At 37.5% G+C, this 25759-nt stretch overlaps 1 protein-coding gene across 1 annotated transcript in view; it reads left to right on the forward strand.

Annotated features, from left to right (window-relative positions):
• The first annotated feature begins 7034 nt into the window (after positions 1 to 7034).
• Positions 7035 to 25759, forward strand: part of LOC126185211 (transmembrane and coiled-coil domain-containing protein 4-like) — a 136103-nt gene continuing 117378 nt past the window's right edge. The window contains exons 1-3 of the mRNA XM_049928094.1: positions 7035 to 7233; positions 7334 to 7500; positions 15635 to 15779. Coding sequence (XP_049784051.1) covers positions 7146 to 7233; positions 7334 to 7500; positions 15635 to 15779 — 400 coding nt within the window. The 5' untranslated portion in view covers positions 7035 to 7145. The remainder of the gene's footprint in view (positions 7234 to 7333; positions 7501 to 15634; positions 15780 to 25759) is intronic.

A 25759-nucleotide genomic window follows, 5' to 3' on the forward strand; every position in this document is an offset into this window, starting at 1 on the left:
CATAAAAAGGAAGCTCGTTTTGTATTATAGCGGAACAGGAGAGAGAGTACCACATATATGATACACGAGTTGGTAAGCTATCGTTAAAACAAAAGCGTATTTCGTTGCGGCAAGAGTTTTCTCATGAAATTTCGATCACCAACTTTCTCCTCAGAATGTGAAAATGTTTTGTTGGTGCCCATCTACATATGTAGAAACGATCATTTTAATAAATTAAGAGAAATCAAAGCTTACATAGAAAAATTTAAATGTTTGTCTTTCACTCGCCCTGTTCAGATTTACTTGTGGATTGCAGAGTAGTCACACAGATGTAGAGCATGTTTTAACTGCTGCCTCTCCAGAGCTCGAAGAAATTTTGAAAACATCTATCGCATCCTAGTTAACAAATTTAGGGCGCTCAGGAAGCCAATACACTTGAACTCAGACATGGTATCAGACAAAGTGTTGTTATATTTGCCCTCCATGATTTCCTGCTGACATAAAACTAGTCCTCTTATATGGGTAATGGGATGTGTGACTCTGAGGATTCTACACTGGCGGAAAAAAATCGCAACACCAACAAGTAATTAATGCAGAGTAATGAAATTTTGGTAATGCATTTCTATGGGTAACATATTTAAGTGATTAAATTGCAAGATCACAGGTTAATGTAAGTGCAAGATTAGTCGTTGCAAATGTGAAATTCTGCTACATTAATAATTGGTATAACTGCCACAATGTTGTATGCAAGTATTTAACAATGCAAGAATTGTATTGGATAGGTGCCAGATATCTGTTTGTGGGCTGCAGTTCCATGCCTGTTGCACTTGGTCGGTCAATACAGGGATTGTTAATGCTGGTTATGGATGAAGCTAGAGTTGTCATCCAGTGATAATTTATATGTTCTCGATTGGAGATGAATCTGGTGATCAAGTAGGCCCTGACAACATTTCGACACACTGTAGAGCATGTTGGGCTACAACAGCGGTATGTGGACGAGCGTTAGCCTGCAGGAAAACAACTCCTGGAATGCTAGTCATGAGTGGCATCACAGCAAGTCGAATCACCAGACAGGGCCGCACAAGATGCATGCACCGGTGCATCGCACAGTGCAGAGTGCAGAAAACGGCTGCGCTATGTTGACGACGGTGCAGACCCCCCACTCCTCGGCTTTGCGCAACAGCCGTGCCTCTCACTTCTTAGCTTGTGTCGCTCGCACCGCCTGTCTCGACCTGTTTTAAAGCTTTTACTCTGTTGTCTTCGTCATTGCCAAATACTAATGTACACTAGGTGGAGAGCTCAGTTTGGTGTACCGGTACAAAAGAGATTTATATAATAACTGTAATGGTAACAATTTTAAATTTGGTTTCAACACAAATGTATCTTCCTATGTGTTCTTTATTTTATTTGCAATTGTGCTACTAAGATCTGGAACAAGAGATTGGCTGACAGCAATTCTGAGAGAATTTTTTAAATTACAATTAGAAATACTCGCACGCAATCTAGTTTTTGTACAAGAAAAAACAGAAAAAAACCTTTCACATACACAAGTGGAACCAAACATAGAAAAAATCTTCGCTGCTTCTCTGTGTAACTTGGGAAATTCTTCCTTCGACAAATTCTGGTAGAATTGGAGCAAACCTTTTGTATTGTAAAACACATCCTTTCGGTGAACATCGCTTTGCAAATCAATTAGTTCGAATGTAAATCTGAAGGCGCACTTTCAATATCCATCGAAAAAGGTTTCACAAAAACATCGAGAATTGGCTGCAGGTGGGTAATTTCCTGAAACAATAACAAAGCCAATGTTAATAAATGAAAGTAATGTAAGCTGTTGTTTCAAAGTACTAAAATGCGATAGATTTTAATAAATATGTAATGTGTACTATTGGTTTTAATGTAATGTTACACTTGCATGTGTAACACAATCTCCTTTATTTAGCTGTACGTCATATACCGGCACATTACCTGGAATCGGTCGTTAAACGCATTTTCAAGGGATTGTAGCACCTCGACGTATTTTTCAAAGCGCGCCCCTTCCTGGACAGATGCTGTCAAACAAAAACATAGTATCGTTTTGATTAGAGCGGTTACAAAAATCAGGCTGTTTTAATAAAGGTACAATTTATATCTCGCTTACCTAGTTCAGGAAAGTGTTGCGTATTTTTCTCTGAAAGGTTGTTTTTGAGGAGCTTCAGTTTATACTGGAAAGCGTTTATTTTGCTGGTTATATCGTTGATTAGATTGTTTTCTTTTTGGAGTTTCAAACTTAAATCATTTAGGAGAGCCATAATGTCTGCTAAAATCCTAAATCAGCTACCCATTCAAGGTCATGAAAAAGTGTCTCCGGACGTCCTTTGCTCTCCAAAAACTGAGCCACAGTGTGGCGTAGTCGAAAAGTTCGGGAAATCACTTTCCCTTTGCTCAGCCAGCGCACCTCAGCGTGGTAGGGAATATCTGGATACTCCTCCTCAAAGGAAATAAAAAATTCTTTGAATTACCGATGAGTGAGTCCATGAGAATGAATGTAGTTCACGATACGCACCACTACCTTCATCACATCTTGAAGACCGATAACTTTCGCACAGAGAGCCTCTTGGTGTGCAAAACAATGAACGGAAGGTAAATTCGGCATGTTAAGTTTTTTCCGCAGTAGGTCAATAAACCCTTTTGCTTTACCGCACATTGCTGGTGCCCCGTCTGTGGTTAAGGAAAACAGCTTTTCCCAAGGGAGTCCTGTTCCTTCAGCTGCCATTTCACCAGCTGCTAAAATATCCGCCCCTGTAACAGTGTCCTTCAACGAAATCATATCCAGGAGTTCTTCCGTTACATGTAGGTCGTCGTCCACGCCACGCAAAAATATTGCTAACTGAGCCGTGTCGTTAATATCCGTGGACTCATCAAGTGCGATGAAGTACGCTAGGAAGTTTTCAATTTTGGCTGCCGGTTGTTCATGCAAATTCTCTGCAATGTCGTTGATTCTCCGATGTATTGTCATTCTGGAAAGTGGTATTCTGCTGTACGCGGGAGCTAATGTGGGATTCATTGTCTCTACTACGTCCAACATAATGTTTTTTATTAATGGCCCGTCCATAAATGGCCTCCCAGCTCTTGCTAAACGTAGAGCAACTTTGTAACTAGCTCTGAGAGTCCTTTCGCAACACCCCTCATCTTCTTCGTCCTAAAGTAGAGAAAAAAAGATATGTTAGAAATAATTTATGCGAAAACGAAAACTAAGGAATCTAAACAAATGTTATTTCGTTTCGCATGACCTTTAACCAAAATATACATGCTAAAGTACTTGCAACAAACCTCGTTTGTAGATACAGAATTCTCTTCTGCAAGAGTTTGCAACTTCCGTAATTCTTCCTCTCTGGCATCCCCTGTTATATCACTATACTTTTCTGAATGCAATTTACTGTACTGTAGTGCCTTTCAATAGACGATTCTCTGACACACGTAATTAGTGTACCGCAGATTAGACATTTGGCTTTATCGTCACAACGCACAAAAAAGTAGGAGAGTTCCCATTCAGGTTTAAATTGACTTTCGGCAAAGTTCCCTTTTTTTGGAGCAGATGGTCCCATTATTCCGGTAATTGTCTTGCGCTTACGTATTCCAATGTTGACTAAGCCGTCTGGCAGCGCATTCGGCAGCTCACAGCGTCGGTCTCACCTAGCAAGCGAGTTGAGGCGAAGTATACCGAGTTGAACCGATGCACTGTGCAGGCATTCGCTGCACCTCGCTTTGCACGCGTGCGGTTTTCCGTGTTTGTGCGGGCCTACACCAGACTGACGTACATATTTGCAGTCAGGGCGCGTGGGATAACCGTGAGAGTGTTCCTGCTGTCATACGAAATCGCACCCCTGATCATTATTCCAGGTGTACGTCCAGTGTGTCTAGCATGCAGACAGGTTGGTGGCAGGCCTCCTCCTAATCAACACACGGCCATCACTGGCATGGAGGCAGAACCAGCTTTCATCAGAAACACAACAGATCTCCACCCTGCCCTAAACTGAGCTCGCACTTGACAGCACTGACGTCAGAAATAGCGGTAGTTGCGGTCAGTGAAATGCATGCTATAGGACGTCTGGCTCGGTGCTGTCCTCGAAGCAACCAATTTGTAACGGTTTGTTGTGTCACTGTAGTTTCAACAGCTGCTCAAATTGCTGCTGCAGGTGCAGTTCGATGCGCCAGAGCCATACACCGAACACTATGGTCTTCCCTGTCGGTAGTGCCACGTGGCCGACCAGAGACCAATCTTCTCATGATCACCACCGTCAGAAATCATATACAGTGGCTACATTCCTGGCAAGTGTTTCGGAAATATGGCAGAAGGAACATCCAGCTTCACGTAGCCCTATTACACGACATTGTTCAAATTTAGGGAGATGTTGATAATGGTGTCTTTGCCGCATTAAAAGCATTCTTGGCTAACATCAACTAACTACGTCCAATCAAAAAGGTAAATAATGCTTACGACCGTTACAGCATTGATTTAAAGCAACCCTGATTTGCATCCTTATAGTGGCGCTACTACCGCCACTCTTATGCGACTGGCGCGAATAATGAGTAGACTTCATCTTTCAGATTTGGAACCACTCCTACCAACTTACGTTTACGTCTCACAATACCTTCCTGGTATTGCGATATTTCTCCCAAACTGCGGTCTGTCGCTTGGCCTCTGGTATAATGAAGGTAATGCAGGATATTCTCTTTCCTGTCATTGGAACGAGGGAATAGAAATAATGCTCCACTGTCACAAAAAGCCCGCATCTCGTGGTCGTGCGGTAGCGTTCTCGCTTCCCACGTCCGGGTTCCCGGGTTCGATTCCCAGCGGGGTCAGGGATTTTCTCTGCCTCGTGATGGCTGGGTGTTGTGTGCTGTCCTTAGGTTAGTTAGGTTTAAGTAGTTCTAAGTTCTAGGGGACTTATGACCACAGCAGTTGAGTCCCATAGTGCTCAGAGCCATTTTTTTGTCACAAAAATATGTGAGGAAATTTAAAGATTATTTGATAACTAGTAAAGGTGAAGTGAGTTGACAGTGCAGAGACATCTCAACCTGAGCAAAGAGCTGCAAGCATTCTTTTAGTAACGGCTTCCAAAATACTGAAATATCACCAATTAGGTCTGTGATTTTCATCTTCTCTGTATCTAATTTTTCGGTTTCTCACATTTTTCAGCTATTCACCCACCTCAGAAACAGAGCAATATTGTAGTTAGCTTGTTCACCACCAATGTTGTGGCTACTTTCACTGTAAACGAAATAAAGTTAAAAGTAAATATAATAATATAAGTTTCAAATTGGGCTGTTGTCTTTCACCTTGTCCTGCAGACACGAAAATTCATCTCCAATTGACTCCTCAGCTTTATTTCCTTTCTTCCACATGTTGATGGGCATAATGTGTCAATAGTGGAATCGAAAACTGATACAAAACAATTTTGGAATTATCCGCAAACTATAAAGCGCAACAGTCATTTTTACAAGGTTCTTATGGCAATCTCCAGCATATTTTTTTCATGCATCAAAATGCTATTGGCAAAATTTACGGTTCTTTCAAAAGCAGTATTTACTGGACAACATATGGGCCTAATCACTGGTTAAAAGGTAGATAACTTTTCATTTAAGAACAATGTAAGTACAATATGGTATCAGTTTCAGTACATATCTCAAGTTCGAAATTTATCCGGCCTGAAATGCACAACGATTGCTGAGGCGGAATTTTCTTAACAAGCCTCCAAGAATTGTAGGAGAGAGGTGTTGTGCACACACATTCAATGCTTAGGAAGCGCTAGCGCTTGTATAGGAATTATAGTTAGTTTCACGAATTATAGCTTCCCTTATCTGAACTTTTATCTGCCTGAAATTGATCATCAGAGCTATTTAGTAATTGTAAGGAATCACAGTAATAGTTTGTAAGTGGTATAATAAATTCGGAGTAACAAGTGATGTACCCTACCATGGCAGAGACAAAACAAATACGATACTGTAATTTTTCTGATTCACAAAATAGGAACTTGAGAAATAAAATGCAGACAATACTAACAACCTAGTACGAAAGAAGTTTCTTTGCAATACTGACACATCGATATTTGACGGCCAATTCTGAAGAACAGAGTTACATATACTAATTTGCTTTGTGTGGGAATACAGCCACCCAGTCCCAGAATAACAAACTTAAGTGCATCCAAGTAAGGCCAACTGCTTTTGTAATTGTTATCTGCCTCACTTGCGCTTCTTATCTGCTTAGTTTTCTTCAACTCTTGAGATACCTTAAAAGATGACAGACTACTATTAAATTTTTGTTTCCAAACTTACTACTTCCATTCTTAATAACAATGCCAGTAGAGTTATTTAATTTCGTATAATCAGATTGTATTAAAAAGAGCAACACAAGTATTTATTTGCAGTTCAGTTTCTATTAACATTAAATTTTTGTACCTGGTTTCTTAAATTGTGTTCCTTCCTCTGAACTTCCTCTGCCGAACAAGGAAATTTCACTCCCATTTGTTGCAAAAGCTCGTATTTCTCTATTCTATCTCTATATTCGAAACATTTTACGTTCCATATGCATTCATTTGCTTCGTAAAATGTGTTAGTTTTATAATTTCTTTGCACGGCCATTGTTTCCGCGTCTTGCATTGCACAACGAACAGACAGGGACTCTTGGAACAGGATCACTTTTCGAGAGCAACTCGCGATTCCACCCGCGATTCGGCAGCTGCGAGTCAAATTGGGCAACACACTTAGTGACGCCTGTTTACTTGCGACTTTTCCCCGAGAAGTCCTCTCGAGAGCAACTCAGCGAGTTTACTCTCAAGTGGACACCCACACTGATTCCAAAATTTCAGTTATGTCCCATGATAAACTTGAAAATTTTTAGTTTATTTTGTATTATGGTTTAAAATGATGTTTTTTCCTTCCATACTTTTACTTATTTTTTTGGTAAATTGCTTTTTGGTGTTAAAAATCGATATATTGTTCTTCCATTTTTTTCTCAGGGTTGGCAATACGCGCTATTCACTTGTCATATTTGTTTTTAATTTTCACGAGCATGACGTTTTGTAACCCTCTAATTTACAGAGTTTAGGTTTATTTTTGTTGGTTGTCTCTGTGTCTTCATACTACGTTTATTTCGTGAATTTTATGTACAATCTGATAATTTAATGGAAACAGGAGAAAAATCATTGGAAAGTGAAGGTGGTGTTTGCAGTGGAGACAGTGATGTAACTGCTGTCAAAAATGTGAATCCAGGTCTAAAAATGATTTCTTCGTGAAATTAAAATCGTAACGAGTTACTTTTAACCACGACTTGCTATCTGTCGATGTTGTTACCAAGCTGAAATTATTTCAGGCCCTATGGGAATAGATATGACAGAGGTTTTGACGGATGCAGGCATTTACTCCTATGCGGCGATATGTGCCTTATCGTTACATGAACTTTTTGACAATTGGTGGGATCAGGCATTTAATCAAAAATGCATGAAAACCATACTGGAACACTTGAAACTTCCCAAACAGGTGAGTCAACAATGTCTCGGCTAACAACCACCAGTAGTTAGTGCAAAGAATGCTGTTTCCATCGTTCCAAATTGTGTTATGTAAATGACTGTTCCGTTTGCTGAAGCATGCATACACTTGCGTTATATCCTTGCATAAGTTCCCAAAGACTGTGTTATGCATTTCCATATGATACGTTTATGCTTTTAACTAACCAATAATCTGTTTTCATGACAACATTGCTGATTGCTTGTGAGCGTTTGTGTGGTACAGATCCGACAGGCATTACACCCCATAACTGCCCTTTAGTAATGTTTCTCTCTCTGTTCAGATTGTACTTCCTACATGCGAGAACCTATCTGTATGCTAGTACTGTGTTGTTTTTATTATTGTAAAGTAACCATTAGGCCTCCTCTAATTTTACTTGAAGTTTCAGTAATCCATGTAATATATAGTTACAAAATTGTTGGTATTTTTTACTTGCTTCTGTTGAGTGGATGGTTGTAGCTGCAGATTTTCATTCCCCCTACTGTTGCTATATTTATATTATCATGAGAGGGAGGGAAATGGCTATTTGCTGTAGAATTTCATAGCATAGATGGATCAAAATCTGGATTAGATTGCGATAGTGGCCCACCTTGAAATCTTATTTTTTACAGGCCAATCTGTGTCATAGCGTGATTTCTGTGTTCATTTCATATGTGAAATACTTATTATTATTATTATTTATAACAAAACCAGTGAGAAAATTTAAAACAAGCTATATTATATGTTAGGCAAACCTAACAGTATGTTGGGGCAGATTATGTAAATACATATATCAACAACTGTGAAAAATATCATTACCAAGTTCTGTTATATTAATAACACCGAATTTGTTTCAATAACTAATATTCTATGGAAAATAATGTAGAAAGTCAGAACAGTACTAGACTTCCTTATAATACTTGCAGATAGCATAAACTCTTCATAAATTGTCATTTGTTGAAAGAGAAAGTCACTAGAAAACTTACCACTGTTCTCATATTTCCTTAACAGACTATAACATATTCAACAATTAGTTAATTAATTGTCAGTGTTAAATCAAGATGAAGGAAAAGTGATAAGTGTCATATGGCCATTTACCACTGCTTAAGCCATTTTGAACACTAAGACTCCAGTATACTTGTTCGGATCAATATATAGTGGAACTGCCTTATTCAAAGCACTTGGTCCCCATAGTAATTAGGCTGTCCTCAAAGTCTCGACATTAGTGTGTTATCATTAAATAATTGAACAAGTGATGTTAGAGTGCATTGTGACCAGTTTTAATATAAAGACGAAAGAAAGACACTATCTGGACCATTTTTTATGTTAACATGGAGTACCGGTTTCAAATATCTAATGAAAGAAGAGAAATGAGTACAGCTTTACAAAGGTGGTTATAATGTGTCATTAAAAAAATGCACATTGAGGCAGTATAAAAAAAAAAAAAAAAAAAAAAAGGAAATTTTCATAAAGCAGTTCATAGTGAACTGCTGCGAATCAGTTTTTCAGCAAGGTGAAAATTCAGTTAAAACAATGGAATTTGTGCAAATTGAACTGTTAAGGAAAGTTACACACATTTGTACATGGCTAATACAGACTTCAATGCCCTCATTTACCAAAAGCCACAGTCATAATAAATTAAAATTTTAAAGTAAATGTCTAACAAAATACAGATTTTAAAAAGTATATATTAAAATTGGTATGTATTAATTGTAATATAGTATGTCTGTGCATTTTTGATCTTTATTTTTTTAAGCTTTTACTTTGAAATATTAACTTATTATGAATGTGGCCTTTTCTATGTGAGGATGCTGATGTATGTTGTCAGTCATGTGACAATTGGCAGAAATTTCCTTATTGTTCAGTTTGCACCACTACATAGTTTTTTTTGTATATTGCTACCATATCTAAGTTTACATCACAAAATGGTCAGCTGTGTACCATCATATATCATTAGACATCTAAGTCTGAAGATAACCTGTTACAAAGGTGAAATAGGTAATCCAAATAAACATAAAAACTAACACAGAGGGAATCTGTCTTCTTTCTTCTTATTTTCTGCAGACATATGCAAATGTTGACTTAAAAGTGTGTGTGTGTTTTTATTCTGTTGGGTCCCATACCATGTTTTCTGCAAGTTCATTGTTTGAGTGCATTATACATCTTATGTGTTATGTGTCAAGTGTTTTCTTGTAATTTTGAAAGTTACATAGTCCAATTGCAAACATAACCTGCGCACTTGAGGAACTTTTGGCCACAACGTCCTCATTCAAAACCAACAGTTCCCTAATTTTGTTATACATTTGCATGAAAAAAAAACAAAAAAAAAAAAAGGAATATTTCTGAGAACTTTGGGACGTTTGTAAACACATATTCTTGAAAGTTGTGTGTGTTAGGCATAACCTACTTTGTAATAAATTGGATTTTGTGATTTACAGTTAATGTAAATAACTAACACATTGTGTCATGTTAGTCTTCTCTTTTAACAAGAGTGTATATTGTCTGCATTGATCATAATCTAGAGCTGTTTGTTAGCAACCATAAGCTGAAAATTTTTTCACATAGACAGTAAATTTTATACCAAGTTTCCCTGTTGTCATAATAGATATCTTGTCTTCACTGTAAATTTCTTCATTTGTAAAGGGCTAAAGGTAATAATTGCGGTATAAAATACCTTAAATTGAAAGAAAATCCACACGCTTACTTTAAAGCCTGTGAAATATTGCCCCTGACCAATGTGGATACTGTCTCTCGTGCAGGATCTATCACTACTCGTCCACTTGACTGAGATTGACATGTCAGTGGTGGGTCCAGTGTCCTGTACAGAGAAGATGGGGACGAGGAAGAACTCTAGATGTTTATCCATCCTCTTAACTAACAAGTTCGGGTGTGCTGTCTTCCAAAGAAACTGAGCCAGTGACACTCGCTTCGCGCATTGTAAAACATTATATTCCCATGTCAAGGCAAACACAGAAGAGTAGGATCTATTAAAATCATCGGCAGTTCAAACATACAGCGAATAATGGTTCCCCTTAGGCTAAACTGCAGCAAGAGATGGGAAGGAACACGATGTATAATCAGTGTATATGCCTGGGGGCCTCATTCAACATGTTGAGCCTATTCTGGCAGCCTTTGAGGGAGCAAGATGCAACCAACTGCAGATTGTGACACATGTTGAAACAAGTGATGACTGTCATTTAGGTTCCAATTTCATGACTGGCTGAGAAAGTTAAGAATGCCAGCCTCGCTCAAGGAGTTTCAACAAAGCTCACAATCTGCAGCATTGTCCCCAGAGCAGATCGTGTCAACTGCTGAACAACAAAGTGCCTGAGTTTGAAGCATTCCTAAAAAGTAGTGAAGCACACACAATTCTAGGTACAGAATGCTGGTTAAAACCTGAAGTTGACAGCAGCGAGATTTTTGGGGAAAATTTCCGTATATTGAAATAAATAGGCTACTGGGAAATGGAAGGCAGTGTATTTGTCACAGTAGACAAGAAACTCAAATCCACCGAGATAGAAATTGCAACTACATGCAAGATTGATTGGGTAAGACTCAGTATCAGGTGTGAGCATAAAATTGTGATTGGAACCTTCTAGGGACCACCTGGCTCACCTCTTGATGTGGCCAAAATCTTTTGGGAAAAATCTCAGTTCACTTGTACGTAAGTATGCCAGTCATTGGAGGTGACTTTAATCATCCAACAATCGATTGGGATAGTTAAAGTTGGTGGTGGACATGACAAGACATCCTGTGAAACATTACTAAATGTATTCTATGAAAACTACCTAGAACAGATAGAACCCCACTCTTGATGGAAGTACTGTATATTCGATCTAATGGTAACAAATACACCAGACCTCTTTGAAGATGTCCATGTTGAAACTGGAATCAGTGACTATGTGGCAGTTGTAGCAACAATGGTTACCAACGTAAACAGGGCAACTAAAACAAGTAGAAAGATTGATATGTTCAATAAACTAGATAAAGAAGCAGTAACTAATGTCATACCTCAATAAGAAACTTGAAACTTATAACTCAGGACAGAGGCATGCAGACGAACTACGGCTCAAGTTAAAAAGAATGGTTGAGCACATACTGAATAGCTGTGTACCCATTAGAACAGTTCATAGTTGGAGGGACACTCCATGGCATACAGCTATTGTAAAGAAATAGAGACTGAGACTGTTGCATAACACGTAAAAAGTGAAACATGTGCCTTTAGGCAGAGAGATGCAGAATGATACAAATTTGGCTGTCAAAAGAGCAACGTGTGAAGCCTTTAGTGAGTACCATAGCAGAATACTGTTGAGGTATCTCTTGCAAAACCCATAGAAATTCTGGTTTTTTGTAAAGGCTGTTAGTGTCCACTCACTCTCAGATGAGAGAGGAACTGAAATTGAGGGTAGTAATTCAGAAGCATAAATGCCTAACTCTGTTTTCAAATTTTCCTTCACAAACGAAAAAACCCAGGAATATTGTGACAATTTAATTCTTGTACCGCTGAAAAGATGAATGAAATAGATACTAGTGTCAGTGTTATTGAGAAGTGGCTGAGATCATTACAACTGAACAAAGCCCCCAGGGCCTGATGGAATCCCTCTCTTCTAACTTCAACTTATTGTAGATCTGTTGAACAAACCAACCAAGTGGGGTAGTGCAGTGGTTAGCACACAGGACTTGAGTTCAGGAGGACGACAGATCAAACCAGCGTCTGGCCATCCAGATTTAGATTTTCTGTGATTTCCCTAAACTGCATAGGCCAATGCCGGGGTGGTTCCTTTGGAAGGGCACAGCCACAGTGAGGTACCTTCAACAGATTTACATTGTTCATGGAACATGGATTTCGAAAACAATGAACATGGGAAACACAACTTTCACTTTTCTCACATGACTTAATGAAAGCTATGGATCAAGCAGACAGGTAGATTCAGTATTTCTTGATTTCTAAAAAGCATTTGGCTCAGTACCACCTCCAGGCTTATAATGAAAAGTATGATTATGTAGAATCTCAAGCAACGTTATGACTGGATTATGGATTTTTTGGTAGGGAGGACACAGCATGTTATATTGGATGGAGAATCACTGACATATATAGAAATAACTTCAGGAGTGCTCCAAGAAAGTGTGTATGGACCCTTGCTGTTCATGTTGTATATTGATGACCTTGTGGACAGTATTAATAGTGACCTCAGACTTTTTGCAGATGATGCAGTTATCTGTAATGAAGTACTCTCTGAAAAATGCTGTACAAATATTCAATCAGATCTTTATGATATTTCAAAGTGGTGCAAAGACTGGCTTGGCAGGAATGCAAGTGTGTACTTCACAAAAAAAAAAAAGGTCCTACGATATCAGTGAGTCACAGTTGGAATCGGTAAATCCATACAAATACCTGGGTGTAACACTGTGTAGGGATATGAAGTAGAACACTCACATAAGCTCAGTCATGGGTAAATCAGATAGGAGACGTTGGTTTATTGAGAAAATACTTACAAATCACTTGTGTTAGTTATTTTCATATTCCATGGATCACTTTGCACAATAAATCATAATGATGTGAAATGAGTCATTTTACATTCCTGTTGCGAATTAATTTGTGTATGTGGCTATATGTTGAAATTTATAAGATCCCCCCCCCCCCCCCTACTTTTTCTTTAAAAAAAAAATCAGATGTGAGTTAGTAATTCAACCTCATTACCTTTTATACATTACAATAATAGAAATTCTTCTGTGGAATAGAAGAAATTGTCAAGGAGAAACATTTTCAGTCTACTTTAAATGCATGAGAGTCATCCTAGAATGTTGCTCATGTGTGTGGGACCCACGCCAAGTAGTACTGAGACATTTAATGTATACAGACAAGGGCAGCACAAATGGCCTTAGGTTTGTTTGACCTGTGGAAGAGAGTCATTGAGATGCTGAAAGAACTGAAAAGGCATACTCTTTAAGATAGACGTAAACTATCCCGGGAATGCCTACTTACGAAACTTCAAGAACCGGCTTTAAATGATAACTGTAGGAATACTCTACCACCCCTTACTTACCACTCTCATGGGGACCATAATAACAAGCTTAGATTAATCACAATGCACACAGAGTCATTAGTCATTGAAATAGTCATTCTCTTCATGCCCCGTATGTGAATGGGATAGAGGAAAACCCTAATAACCGGTACAGTGGGATGTACACTTTGCCATGCACTTCACTTTGCAGAGTGTAGATGTAGTGCAAAATTCCATTATGCTTACACATGCAGAAAGATAACTCTTCATTGAATGTCAGCTTTAGGGTATGGGACAAATTTGGTGAATGGCGACTCCATGTTGTCTTGTGCACTACGACCAGGTAACAGGTATACTTGAAAAAAGAGACAGCATTGGTCGTATATTTTTCTATTGCAAAATCGATTTTCTGTCACTGAGTGACCATCTTCAGTGCTATATTGTATAACAAATTGGGATGCACTGTTGTTACTAAGCTTACGGCAATCACATAGACTCTATGTGATTGCTGTAAGCTTAGTAACAACAGTGCATCCCAATTTGTTATACAATATAGCACTGAAGATGGTCACTCAGTGACAGAAAATCGATTTTGCAATAGAAAAATATACGACCAATGCTGTCTCTTTTTTCAAAATTGGGTGAAGTTATATTGTATGAATTCTGAAGTTAACTTGCATGAATTTCCATGTGTGTTTCAGTGCATTTCAAAATGTAATGTAGCTACATGGCAGCCCTCTCATAAGGGCCTTAAAATACTGTCCTCCTGCACCAGTTATGCAGGATACATTTTACACCCATATTGGAAGTTAAATTGCTCCTTCAAGATGGAAAAGCCTTTTAACATGTACAGTCCTGTTACTTTAAATAAAACTATCTTGCAGTGGGACTCGACCAAGAAAGATGGTTTGTAGGTACTGCTCTTCCTAATGAGCCATCCAGCCACTTTTATTTTGTTATAACGAGAGGGCTTCTTTTGAAATTGTGATTGAAGAAAGGTTTTAGTTACACTATCAGGTCTTAAAGTACAAAGTGCCATCCATCTTATACATAGCATTACATTAAAATGTAAACTTCCATATTGTTTCCACTGAAGGATGGATGGGGACATATTGGAAAAATATAAATGCACAGCAAATATCTATGTCAGAGCCAAAATGTGAATTTTCCCTGCACTGATTCTCTATGGAATGGTCTTGGATATGGAATAAGCAAAAGAGGTGTGCAGAAGTATCTAACAATGCCTACTTCAACATTAAGGCTTGCTTTGAAGCTTTCTTAACACACTAGAGACTGACACTGGAGTTGATATATAAACTGCTGTTTGTGTTATGAATTGAGCATCTTTTGTTCTTATCTAATTTTTTTTAAGGTGACCAATTTTTGAGTGAAATTGTTGCTTATATTCTTTCATATAACCCAGTTATTCATTGAATCTGAAAATGCTGAATTTAACTAATAAGGAGATAATTGAGCATATATTACAACTGGTAGCCATCAGAATGTTGTAACTGCTCAGCACATATCTTATTTACAAGGGCCCTCTGTTACTCTTTGTTGCTTCTTTTGATTTTTGTATTCCACATGCTGTTAGGGCTATATTCTGTTTGCAGTTATGCAAGCACTCTAGCCACACTTTTTTGTGTATAAAAGCAATCCAAGTCCCATGTCAGCGGTCATTTTATTAACATCTACTTTCAGAAGTTCCTTCTGACTGCTTTCTGGTAGAGTTAGTCCTGTTTTGTATTTCAGTCACTGCCTCCCTACATTTCTTGCTGGTGACACTATTGGATTCTTATTTTTCTGGTATCTGTTTCTATTGTAATGTCAAGTCTGAACTTTATTAAATAATTAAGTAAATCGTGTACTAGTTAGTTTACTGCATGCTAAGACAGTCACTTTTTAATGTCAGAGTAGTTAGATGTTTTAATCACAAACTCACTAGCCTAATCATGCCAGAAGTATTAAGATTATTAGAATGTTTTAAACAAAAGCTTCAGTACTATAAAAAATTCAATGATTTTTTTTAATGGCAACATTGTTTTCTTTAATTTATTCGTGATTTTTTTTCAACCAGGGTAGGTGTTTGCTTCAATAATGATCACTGCTGTAATCTTTTATAGGTAGAATCTGTGATGATATTAATGATTGAGGGGAAATGCAGTCAAAAAGCAGATGCATATGTGGACCTGCTTCTTAATGAAGAACAATTACATGGAAATGCCCTGCCAGTTGTTCAAGATCTTATCGTGCTTGCAGTTAGGGGAGGTGTGTCTAGTTATTTCCTTAAATGTGATATATGCTATTAGAATTCTTTGTCTCACATTTTAGAGAAAATTCTGAATACTGCCATTTTAATTGATTTGATGAAACCCAAGTGGGAATATCCTGGAAATGATTAATAGATACAAATATCATTCATCTCTTATAATAACTGCTATGTAGATGTATAATTTTCCTGTGCAAAAGTGTGTGTGTGTGTGTGTGTGTGTGTGTGTGTGTGTGTGTGTGTGTGTGTCAGAGAGAGAGAGAGAGAGAGAGAGAGAGAGAGAAATGAAGTTTCTCAATAGTTCTCCTGATTTTAATTATTTCATATTGATAATGTATTTCCATTGTTTCAATGCGCAAAGGATTGGCAACTGGTATGTACAAAAGGCTTTGAATGAGAATTTGCTGCATGTGAATGTTTGAATTTACAAAACGCTATGTGCATGTGTCAGTTTTTTTCTACCAATTATTATTATTATTATTATTATTATTATTATTATTATTATTATTTTTAACAAATTTCTAATACCTTATGATATCTACATGTTGATCATATTTTAAGTGTCATTTAATACTTTCCCCACAACTCCTTTTTCGTTCCATTGTTGCTGTTATAATCGTAGTATATTTGTCAGAAAGGTGCTTCATGCGTTTATAGCATTGAGATTGAGTTCTGTAATTAAAATAATTTGTTGAGCATTGTACGATTTTGGTTTTTTGTGGTTTTCCCAAAAAATTCGAGGCAAATGCTAGGATGTTGTACAAAAATAGGGCACATTCTTCACACACATTTTGCTGGTAATAATTTGTAATTATTTTTGTACAGACATTATTGTTCATTAATTCATAGTATTCCATAATAATTCATTAAATTTAGTCAAATGATTCTTGATTTTATGGCAAATTTACAGGGAGCTTATAAAAAAATTGGTACCAATAGGACAAAATAACCACCAAACAGGAATTTTGTTGCAATCCAATAAGGTGTCTCTTCTACCTGCCTACTGAGCAATGTAGCATAGTGGTTATGACGTTGCACTTGCATTCAGGAGGACAATGGTTCAAACCTGCATCCAACCATCCTGACTTATGTTTTTTGTGATTTCCCTAAATCGTATCAGGCAAAGGCTAGAGTAGTTCCTTTGAAACCACACAGCTGATTTCCTTCCCTAAGCTAAGCTTTTGCTTCATCTCTAATGATCTCATTGTTGATGGGACATTAAACAATAATCTCCTCCTTCCTCCTTCTGTCTGCCTCCAGTGGCCAGTTTCAGTAACAGTAGGTAGTACTGCTCTTCTAGTAGCAAATGTGGAAGTGTGGAAAGTGGCTCAGTTTTTCCCTTGTTTCTTTTCTCATGTCCTTTGGGTTCTGTGTGACCACATGAACCACACTCACTCTGTCACTGAAGAGTCACTTCATAATTCATAAAATAATGATAAAAACTGAAGCAACACAAGAAAACAAAATATTTGTGTTGGTTTATACAAATGAGTAATGCATTACAGGGGGAAAATCTGTAAATTAGTGTGAATAACTCCTGTCCAGAATAAAAAACAGGGTGTCTCAAAAAAGAGTCATCTGATTTGACATGTCTATATTTCTGAAACTAATAAACATTTACAATGAATTTTGTTTTTGATGAACAGGAAACTCAAAGATTTTTTGCCCCCATAGGTCTTCAGTATGGTCCCTCTTGAGATGCACGGGATATGTCAGTGTGGTATTCAAATTGTTCCCACACTGTAGCGAGCATGTCTAGAGTTACAGCTTCCACAGCTGCTGTTATGCGATGCCTCAGTTCATTGATTTTTGTTGGTAATAGAGGCACATAGGCTGAAACCCCCACAAGAAATAATCACATACAATCAGGTCCCGTGACGTTAGAGACCAGTAATGTAAGGCTGAATCATTTGGTCCAGTGCGACCAATCCATTGTTTAGTAATCTTTTGATTTAAAAATTCCCACACTTCTAGATGCCAGTGTGGTGGTACCCCATCCTGTTGGTAAATGAAGTCATTCAAATCAGTCTCCAACTGTGGGAAAAGAAAGTTCTCAAGCATATCGAGATATGTGCTTCCTGTAACAGTGTTCTCGGCAAAGAAAAATGAACCATACATCTTTTCCTGTGAAACTGCACAAAACACATTAAATTTTGGAGAGTCCCTCTCATGTTGAACAACTCCATGCGATTGTTCCATTTCGCATAGTCTCACATTATGACGGTTCACCTTTCCATTTAAATGGAATGTTGGCTTGTCACTAAACACCAAGCATGGAAGAAAACTGTCATCCTCCATCTTGTCAATAACAAAATTACTGAACTCCACACATTGTTGTTTGTCACCTTCATGGAGACCTTGCAGTAGCTGAATTCATGGTTTCATGTGTAAACGTCGATGCAACACATGCTGGATGGACATCGGGGGCATGTCGAGCTGTGGAGTTGCGCGGCAAACGGATTTCTACAGACTATTTGTGAAACTATGTTGGATCCACACTATATCCAGCACAAAAGCGGTGCTGAACAGTTATTACTGACCTGCACTGCACAAAACATAGAACTCAAAACGCTTTCTGTTGTCCTGACAGCATTTTCTCTAGAACTGAAGTGGGTTAACATTGCTGCTACCTAGCAGGAACCATGAAAAACTCGAGAATGTGCTCTTTCCAACAGTTCATTATTCACTCACATATATCAAATAAAATAATAGTTATAATTTTTTTTCTTTAAATCGGATGACTCTTTTTGATGCACCCTGTAAGTATGTTCGAAGGAAACCTTTTGACTTTATTAGGAAACCTGTGTTTTATCTAAAAAAAAAAAAACAAGAAAACGGTTCTGCAGGAAACCTATTGAAAGTAGAACCTTCAGAACAGTGAACACCTCTCAGAATATAGTTAAAATAGTGTTATCCAGTACAATTTCTGATGAGTTGAGTGTTGCCAATCTTTTGAATAGTTCTGTATTATCACACACATATCTTGTGAGGAAACTACAGATCATTCTGACTGTCCATTTCTTGGCAAGGAGTATGCTTTGTCAAGGAAGAGTTTTCCACCAAAATAGGATATCATAGGCGATAATATATTGAAAGTGAGTGAAACATGTTTACACTGATTTTTTTTTAACTTCATCTATCCCATCATTTACACGTGACATGCTTTAATTTCCATTGTTTGAGCAGTATGTCATTATTTTAGGCAAGAAAACAGAAAAGTTCAAAATCTATTAAACATATACACAACTTCAATTATTAATTTTTTTAACATCAAATGTGGAGCACCACAGGGCAGTGCTTTTTACTTTACTATTCTTAATCCTCTTCAATGAGCTGCATTAGCCAAAAAGCACACTTCGTCTTATTTGCAGATGATGCAACCATAATGATCGACAAAGTACCCACATAACTGCAGTCAAGAGAATACTGTGACGGGCACATTCAAAGAAGCTGTAGAGTGATTCACTTCAAATGGTCTGTCCCTCAATTTTAACAAGACTCAGTTCGTTCAGTTTCACATAGCACATAAAAAAGAGGAAAATGTTGAAATCAAGTGTGATTGCAAAGATATACTGGGAGTTGGGTCTTCTAGAATCCTGAGATTACATGTTAACAACCACCAACTGGATAATTCACATCCTCAATCTATATAAGAGACTGAATTCAGCAGCATTTACCATTCACTTGATTGTATCCATTTTTGACCGGGAAATAATCAGTGCTGCCTACCATTGATATTTTGATTCACTGATAACATGGTATCAGATACAGCAGAAACCAGTCCATCATCAGAATTATACATAGAGTACACCATATATGCTGTTGCAGAAATGTATTTGAACAGATGGAGGTCCTCACCATGCCATGACAGCACATTTTTTTGCTTATGTATTTTGTCATTAAGAATAGTACAAGTTGCAAAACAAACAGTGCATATCATGATCTTCACAAAGATATAAAAAAGTCAGAGTGTGGTGCAGAAAAGAGTACATTATTCAAATATAAAGGTATACAATAAACTTCCAGTTAGTGCCAGATCAGTCATTCGAGAGCTGACTAAATTCAAGAAACAACTAAAACTTGTTCTTTTGAATAGTGCTTTCTGTTCTTTACAGGAATTTTTTTTGACTGTGTGTAATATTTTGTGAACTATGCTTAATTTTAAGCATTATTATATGAACTTCCTATACAGCACTAGTATCTCACATATTGACAGAACACATTATATATGAAGTAGAGTGTAAGCATTTGTTGTGTGACTATTACTACAATTATCTGTGTTATTATCTGGGCAATTTGACTTAACTTTTTTTGTACCTGTTTAACATATGTTTTAAATTGTAAGCCTTATGATCATTTACTTATGGTTATTACTGTAATAATCTGACACATTCTAAATCTTAGTGATGGACTCTCATCAAGGTCCCTGGAGCTCAAAAATAAATAAATAAATGTCCTGTATGGTGTACCACTGTAAAAAAGGCAAAAAATAAGACCAATTAGACATGTATTTACACATAATGTTGCTTTAAAAAAACTGTACGAAATGGCAAGGATGAGACCAAGAACATTGATACTTGTGAGGCTAACCAGTGATCCGGTAATGCATGTTGCCTCAGTGCCTGGGCTTGTGGCTGATGGTCCTATTGTGTCACAGTATAAGTGCTATATTTTACTTGTTGATTACATTCTCATTCATGCACAATGCTTAAGTGAGTGCAATTGAAAATAAAAAGCAGCAAAATGCACACTATATATGTGCCTTGGCAATGTTGCTAAATATTTTTCTAAGCTGCGTGGCATGGGTAGAGACTGTTCTATTGTCATTTGCTCCGGTGGGTACACCGAACCTCAGGGGAATGAACACACATTCCTGCAAGTCTGCAATAGATTGAGTTCACGAAATGAACGAAGCAGTAACGAGTCCAGGACGTAGCAAAGTCGGCATAGAAGTAAAACAGTTCCAAATCAGTAACCTCTTGAGACTGGAAACAAACTGCATCAACTTGGCTGTGCAGTGGCACAATAAAACAGCTACACTGTATCTGTTGTGTCCACATCCATGTTAGGAGAGGAATCCGAATCACTACAGATACAAAAAAGTTACTTGGCTGCAATTTCTGTGACATGAACAGTACAGGGAAGTACCAACATTGCTAGAACTTCACAGTTTGTTATGCAGAGGTGGAAGCTAGTAAGAAACGCCAGTGAGGAGAGGCCATGGGGTCAAGGATAGGTATCACAAAATGGACTAAATGATGTTGTTTAAGGTGTCTGTTACCTAACCATAAAATCGTTCATTCATGTGGCCTTTCACTCAAGAATTGTCAACCTGGTGAATTTACTTACGATTTATTAAAATGACCACAGCCTCGAAAGAGCACGATAGTGCAGTGTGTAAGGTTGCAGGCAATTACACTGTGGTTTGCGGGTTCAAACCTACTATTCAATGGATTCTTTTTTCCTTTTTCGTTTTCATTATTATTAGTTTACTTTTGATGAGAACTGGTAACTGCCTACATTATGTTGATTATAAAAAAGATGACAAAGAGAGAAAGTGCAGTTGAGTTCATATGCATTAGGCACATACAATCTTTTTTAAAAATTGTATTATGATTTAACAGTTCTTAGAGTGATGGTTGATGTAGAAATACTAGTAAGATAAATTGTTCTCACATCATGAACATTGTATGAAGGACATCTTGTCATAGTGTCATTTAGTTTTCAATAAATTTTAGAGGAAACTTACATCATAACATTTTGCAACATGGCTTTTCATATTTTAATTTCGCTGCCATAAACAAACATTCAACTTAAATACAGTGGTCTTCACCCTTATTTTCTTTATTGTCCGCCGCTCGTGGTCTCGCGGTAGCGTTCTCGCTTCCCGAGCATGGAGTTCCGGGTTCGATTCCCGGCAGGGTCAGGGATTTTCACCTGCCTCGAGATGACTGGGTGTTTGTGTTGTCCTCATCATTTCATCATCATCCAGGAAAGTGGCGAAATTGGACTGAGCAAAGATTGGGTAATTGTACGGGCACTGATAACCACGCAGTTGAGCGCCCCACAAACCAAACATCATCATCATCACCCTTATTTTCAGCCATACACACCAACATTTTGTTAGCAATAAAAATAAATTGTTTTTATAAGAGTAACAATGATCCTGTTATCTACATCACATCAATGTGATGCTATATACAATAGAGTATCTCACCATTGCTAATGCAGCTACTGTTGTAATGGATGATTGGTAAATTTGCATTCAGTCCATTTTGTGATACCTATCTTGACCTGCATGCTCCATTTGTGAGAAAAATTGTCGTTTATTTGAAATATGTTTTTAAATTGTGCTTGAATGAATGAGTTATCCTGTATGAATGAGGTGACGTAGTTTAAAAAATGGCAAACTACATTACATTTTATGAAAATATATGTCATAATAATTAAAGTGGCCAGTGGTTTATTTAGAAGAAACACAAATTTATGTCACCCAAGGAATATTGTCAAACAAAAGTTCCAGTCTGCAACACGTGATGCGTGGTGGCAGCACACAGTTGTCAGGATACTGGAGTGTACATTGTTAATGACTCCTAACTTTGTTTCTCTACTATAAAATCAATGGTGCTACCACCCTGGTTAAATTTTCAGTTTGATTTCCTGGGTAATACTTATAGTTCCATTTATAACTAAAAACAAATGTGAATTTTACTTGTTTTGAGGTACAGGAGGTTGAAAGGTTTAGCAAGCCATAAAAATCCACAATGGGAATTTAAGAATTCATTTCGCATTTGATTTATTGCTACCATACTTAATAATGTTGGGATATGAGATTCATAGCTATATCCATTCCGTCTTGGAGGATATTGCAAAATTGTTGTTCTGGAATTAGAAAGACTTATTAGACTTTCATGTATGTGTTACAAGTAAATCATACATACTGCTAGCCAAAATACCTTTCATGGTGAAACAAATCAAGAGAGAGTACAAACCAAAGATTCAATTGATGAACTGTTAACAAAGAATCTAATCAAAAATTGTTTTCATCTACATCAGAGTCCTCTTCAGGCTTGGTTCAGGTGTTAAATCTCGCACAATTTCACCAGTCAACAAATTGCAGTAATATTCATGGCATTCTCTCAGAAGTGCCTGTGTCACTCCTAGAGAACATACATGTAAAAGACCATCCTTACCTTTTCAAGCTTACTTCAGGGAAGGACGATCAGATTCCTTCCTTAAAAAAAAAAAAAAAAAAAAAAAAAAAAATTGTTTCTTACACAGTGGAGTGAGCAAACATTGTGCGTTAGAATTTTGGAGATATCCTTGTGGTTATTCTTAAAGTTAAGGAAATTGTCATACAGCATAGTGCTGGAAGATGATGAAAGGGTGGTGATTCTTCCCACATCATCAAATGATTTTACCTGTGCTTCAGGGATGTACAGTGGCACATACTTGCTTTTATTCACTGTCTTGGAGTGAACAACACTCCAGGTCTTTGTGATCTATTAAAAAAAAGACTGGACAGCAACGTTGGATTGTTCATGGACACGGTGATATACAGAAACATAGAGTAGTTCTGCTAACCCATATGTAATTCTGATGTCATCCTCACATGGGTGATGCCTAATTACACCTTTAGGTAATTTTAGACACATGTGGTAATGTTAGTTGACACTATATATAGTAAAATTACACACTGCCAGTTTTCTCAAGAAGAATATTTGACCACTAAGTTCTTTTGGAGTGTTCACTGGAGCTTGAATATGGAAATTTACAGCCCAACACTCAGATAGCTGCATGCTAACATTTTGTCTTTGTTGCATTTCTTTTGAGTCAAATCTCTCCTCTGTAAATGTCACGTTCTTATTGCTTTGACAAATCCCTTTCATGTCAGTGAATTGAATACAAAACATTTATGGCACTGATCTTTCTTTGCTCTAAAGAACCTTAAATTGCACTCTTAGGATATTTGTCTGTGTTTTGGACGATGTGCTGACTTGCAGTGCTTTTCTTGACATCAGGATTTACAGTCGTTGCACATTATTGTAATACTCAGTCTTGAATCAAGATACCTTCTTGATGACTTCTGCCTACAGTAAAGTGATTTGACAGAAGGATAACTCAAAGTGTGCTGTCTTATATAATCATCACCAACCTCTGACAGTTATGTTGCCCGTGTCTGCCAATTTTGTCTTTCTCAACATCATCATTACAGTGTTTTGAAAGAACACATCTCACCCTAGCTTCTGTCACATTTGAGGCAAAAAAAATTGGGGGGGGGGGGGGGTTGAGGGAATCATGGCCACTATGCTTTTCTTTTTCCATTCCACGTGAATTAATAGAAGTGAAATGCCTTAAGTTATTTTGTATATTTCTTGTTGCTGAACCTGTCAGTCACTAATGGATATGATTTACAATGAACTAGCATTTTTAAATCTTAATTATCATATTGCTGAAAGCACTGTGTATGGTTTGGTGGTCTGCATTAACTAAAATAAAATGTGTGAGCCTTTATTCTGAGATGGATCAGGATACAAGTGTTGGCCCAGTTGCTGTGTTCCTCTGACTCCAATGTGGTGTTCTCCATTCAGCCACTTTTGTTTCCCTGGTAATTTCATTTATTCATTTTTGTATCAGTTTTTCTTGTTCTTGATTCTTGCAAAATGAGAAGTGTGTATGAGAATGCTTGTAAACAATTTGCTATTATTAAAACTGTATTTAGATAGTATGGTGAAAGTCACAATGATATAGCTGAAGCATGTAAATACAGGAGGTCATGTTACTTAGTTCTACTAAATGTTTACAAGTTCCATCCATTCTGATTGCTGGCTTCTGTATGTGACTAACAGTGATTAACAACAATCAGCACTGGAGCTGATTGTGCGAGTGCAGCTTGAATGCTGGTATTCGTCAGATGAATCCTTAAGGTTTGATATTGGGCCAAGTGAGCCTCCTGTCTAACTGAATCATCTAAATAGTGAAGAATTTTTTATTTGAAACTGAAGACGACAGATCTGTTCGTTCTGCTCTCATTTGAACTATGAAACATAACACTTTTTCCCTGTGCATTGGTGTGTTTTGTAGCTTTAAAAGTTGTTCTTTAGACTTAGATTGCTCTGCAGGCTATTCAACGAATGTACCCAGCAAATAAGATATTTCAGATGTTCCAAGACATTTGTTTCTCCTGCAAAGGCATAAAAGAGGTGGAATTCAGCTGGATACCTGGACAAACAGAGATAAAAGGAAACAACGTAGCTGGCAAAGCGGCAAAAAAAGCACACTGCCGGGGAAACACAATGGCTCAGTATAATATTCCCTCAGAGATTGTATTATCATGGTAAACAAACAAGGAGGAAGATGGCTGAGAGAGAGACAGTGACAAACAAACTGTGGCCACTCAAAACCGACAATCCAACCGTGGCACCTTCCTTCCAGTCACAAAGGAAAGATGAAGCGGTCCATACTCGCCTTTTTATTGGACACTGATCAATGAATGACAAATGCTCATGTACTGCAGCATGAAGATCGGCCAGAATTCATTGTTGTGGAATAACACTTACAGTGCATCATGCTTTAATATCATCTCTTTTATATGCTGACGAGAGAGAAACGTTTGTCTTACCAATGGACTTGCCCTCAGTTTCAGGTGACAGTGAGAGACAGCAAAAAGAAAAAAAAAGTAATTTTCTGTGATGTCAGAACTTTTGCCCTGCCTGATTTGACAGAGATTTTAATGTGTTCCTGGATGACTGGTTCATCCTATTAATCATGTGATCAGTCATCCATATTTATGCAATAAACTGTTCTATGAATACTTCACAACAGCACAGACAGACATGCTGGTGAACATATGTGCAGCATTTTAATGAGTGCATTTGCAGATACATCATCTTTATTTTTCATTTCAATGGTAGTGATTATTTGTACCTCAGTATTAAAGAATGGGCATTGCCAACCTCACTGTTTAGTGCCCAAAATT

This window comes from Schistocerca cancellata, chromosome 4 (assembly GCF_023864275.1).
Source record: "Schistocerca cancellata isolate TAMUIC-IGC-003103 chromosome 4, iqSchCanc2.1, whole genome shotgun sequence".
Lineage (NCBI taxonomy): Eukaryota > Metazoa > Arthropoda > Insecta > Orthoptera > Acrididae > Schistocerca > Schistocerca cancellata.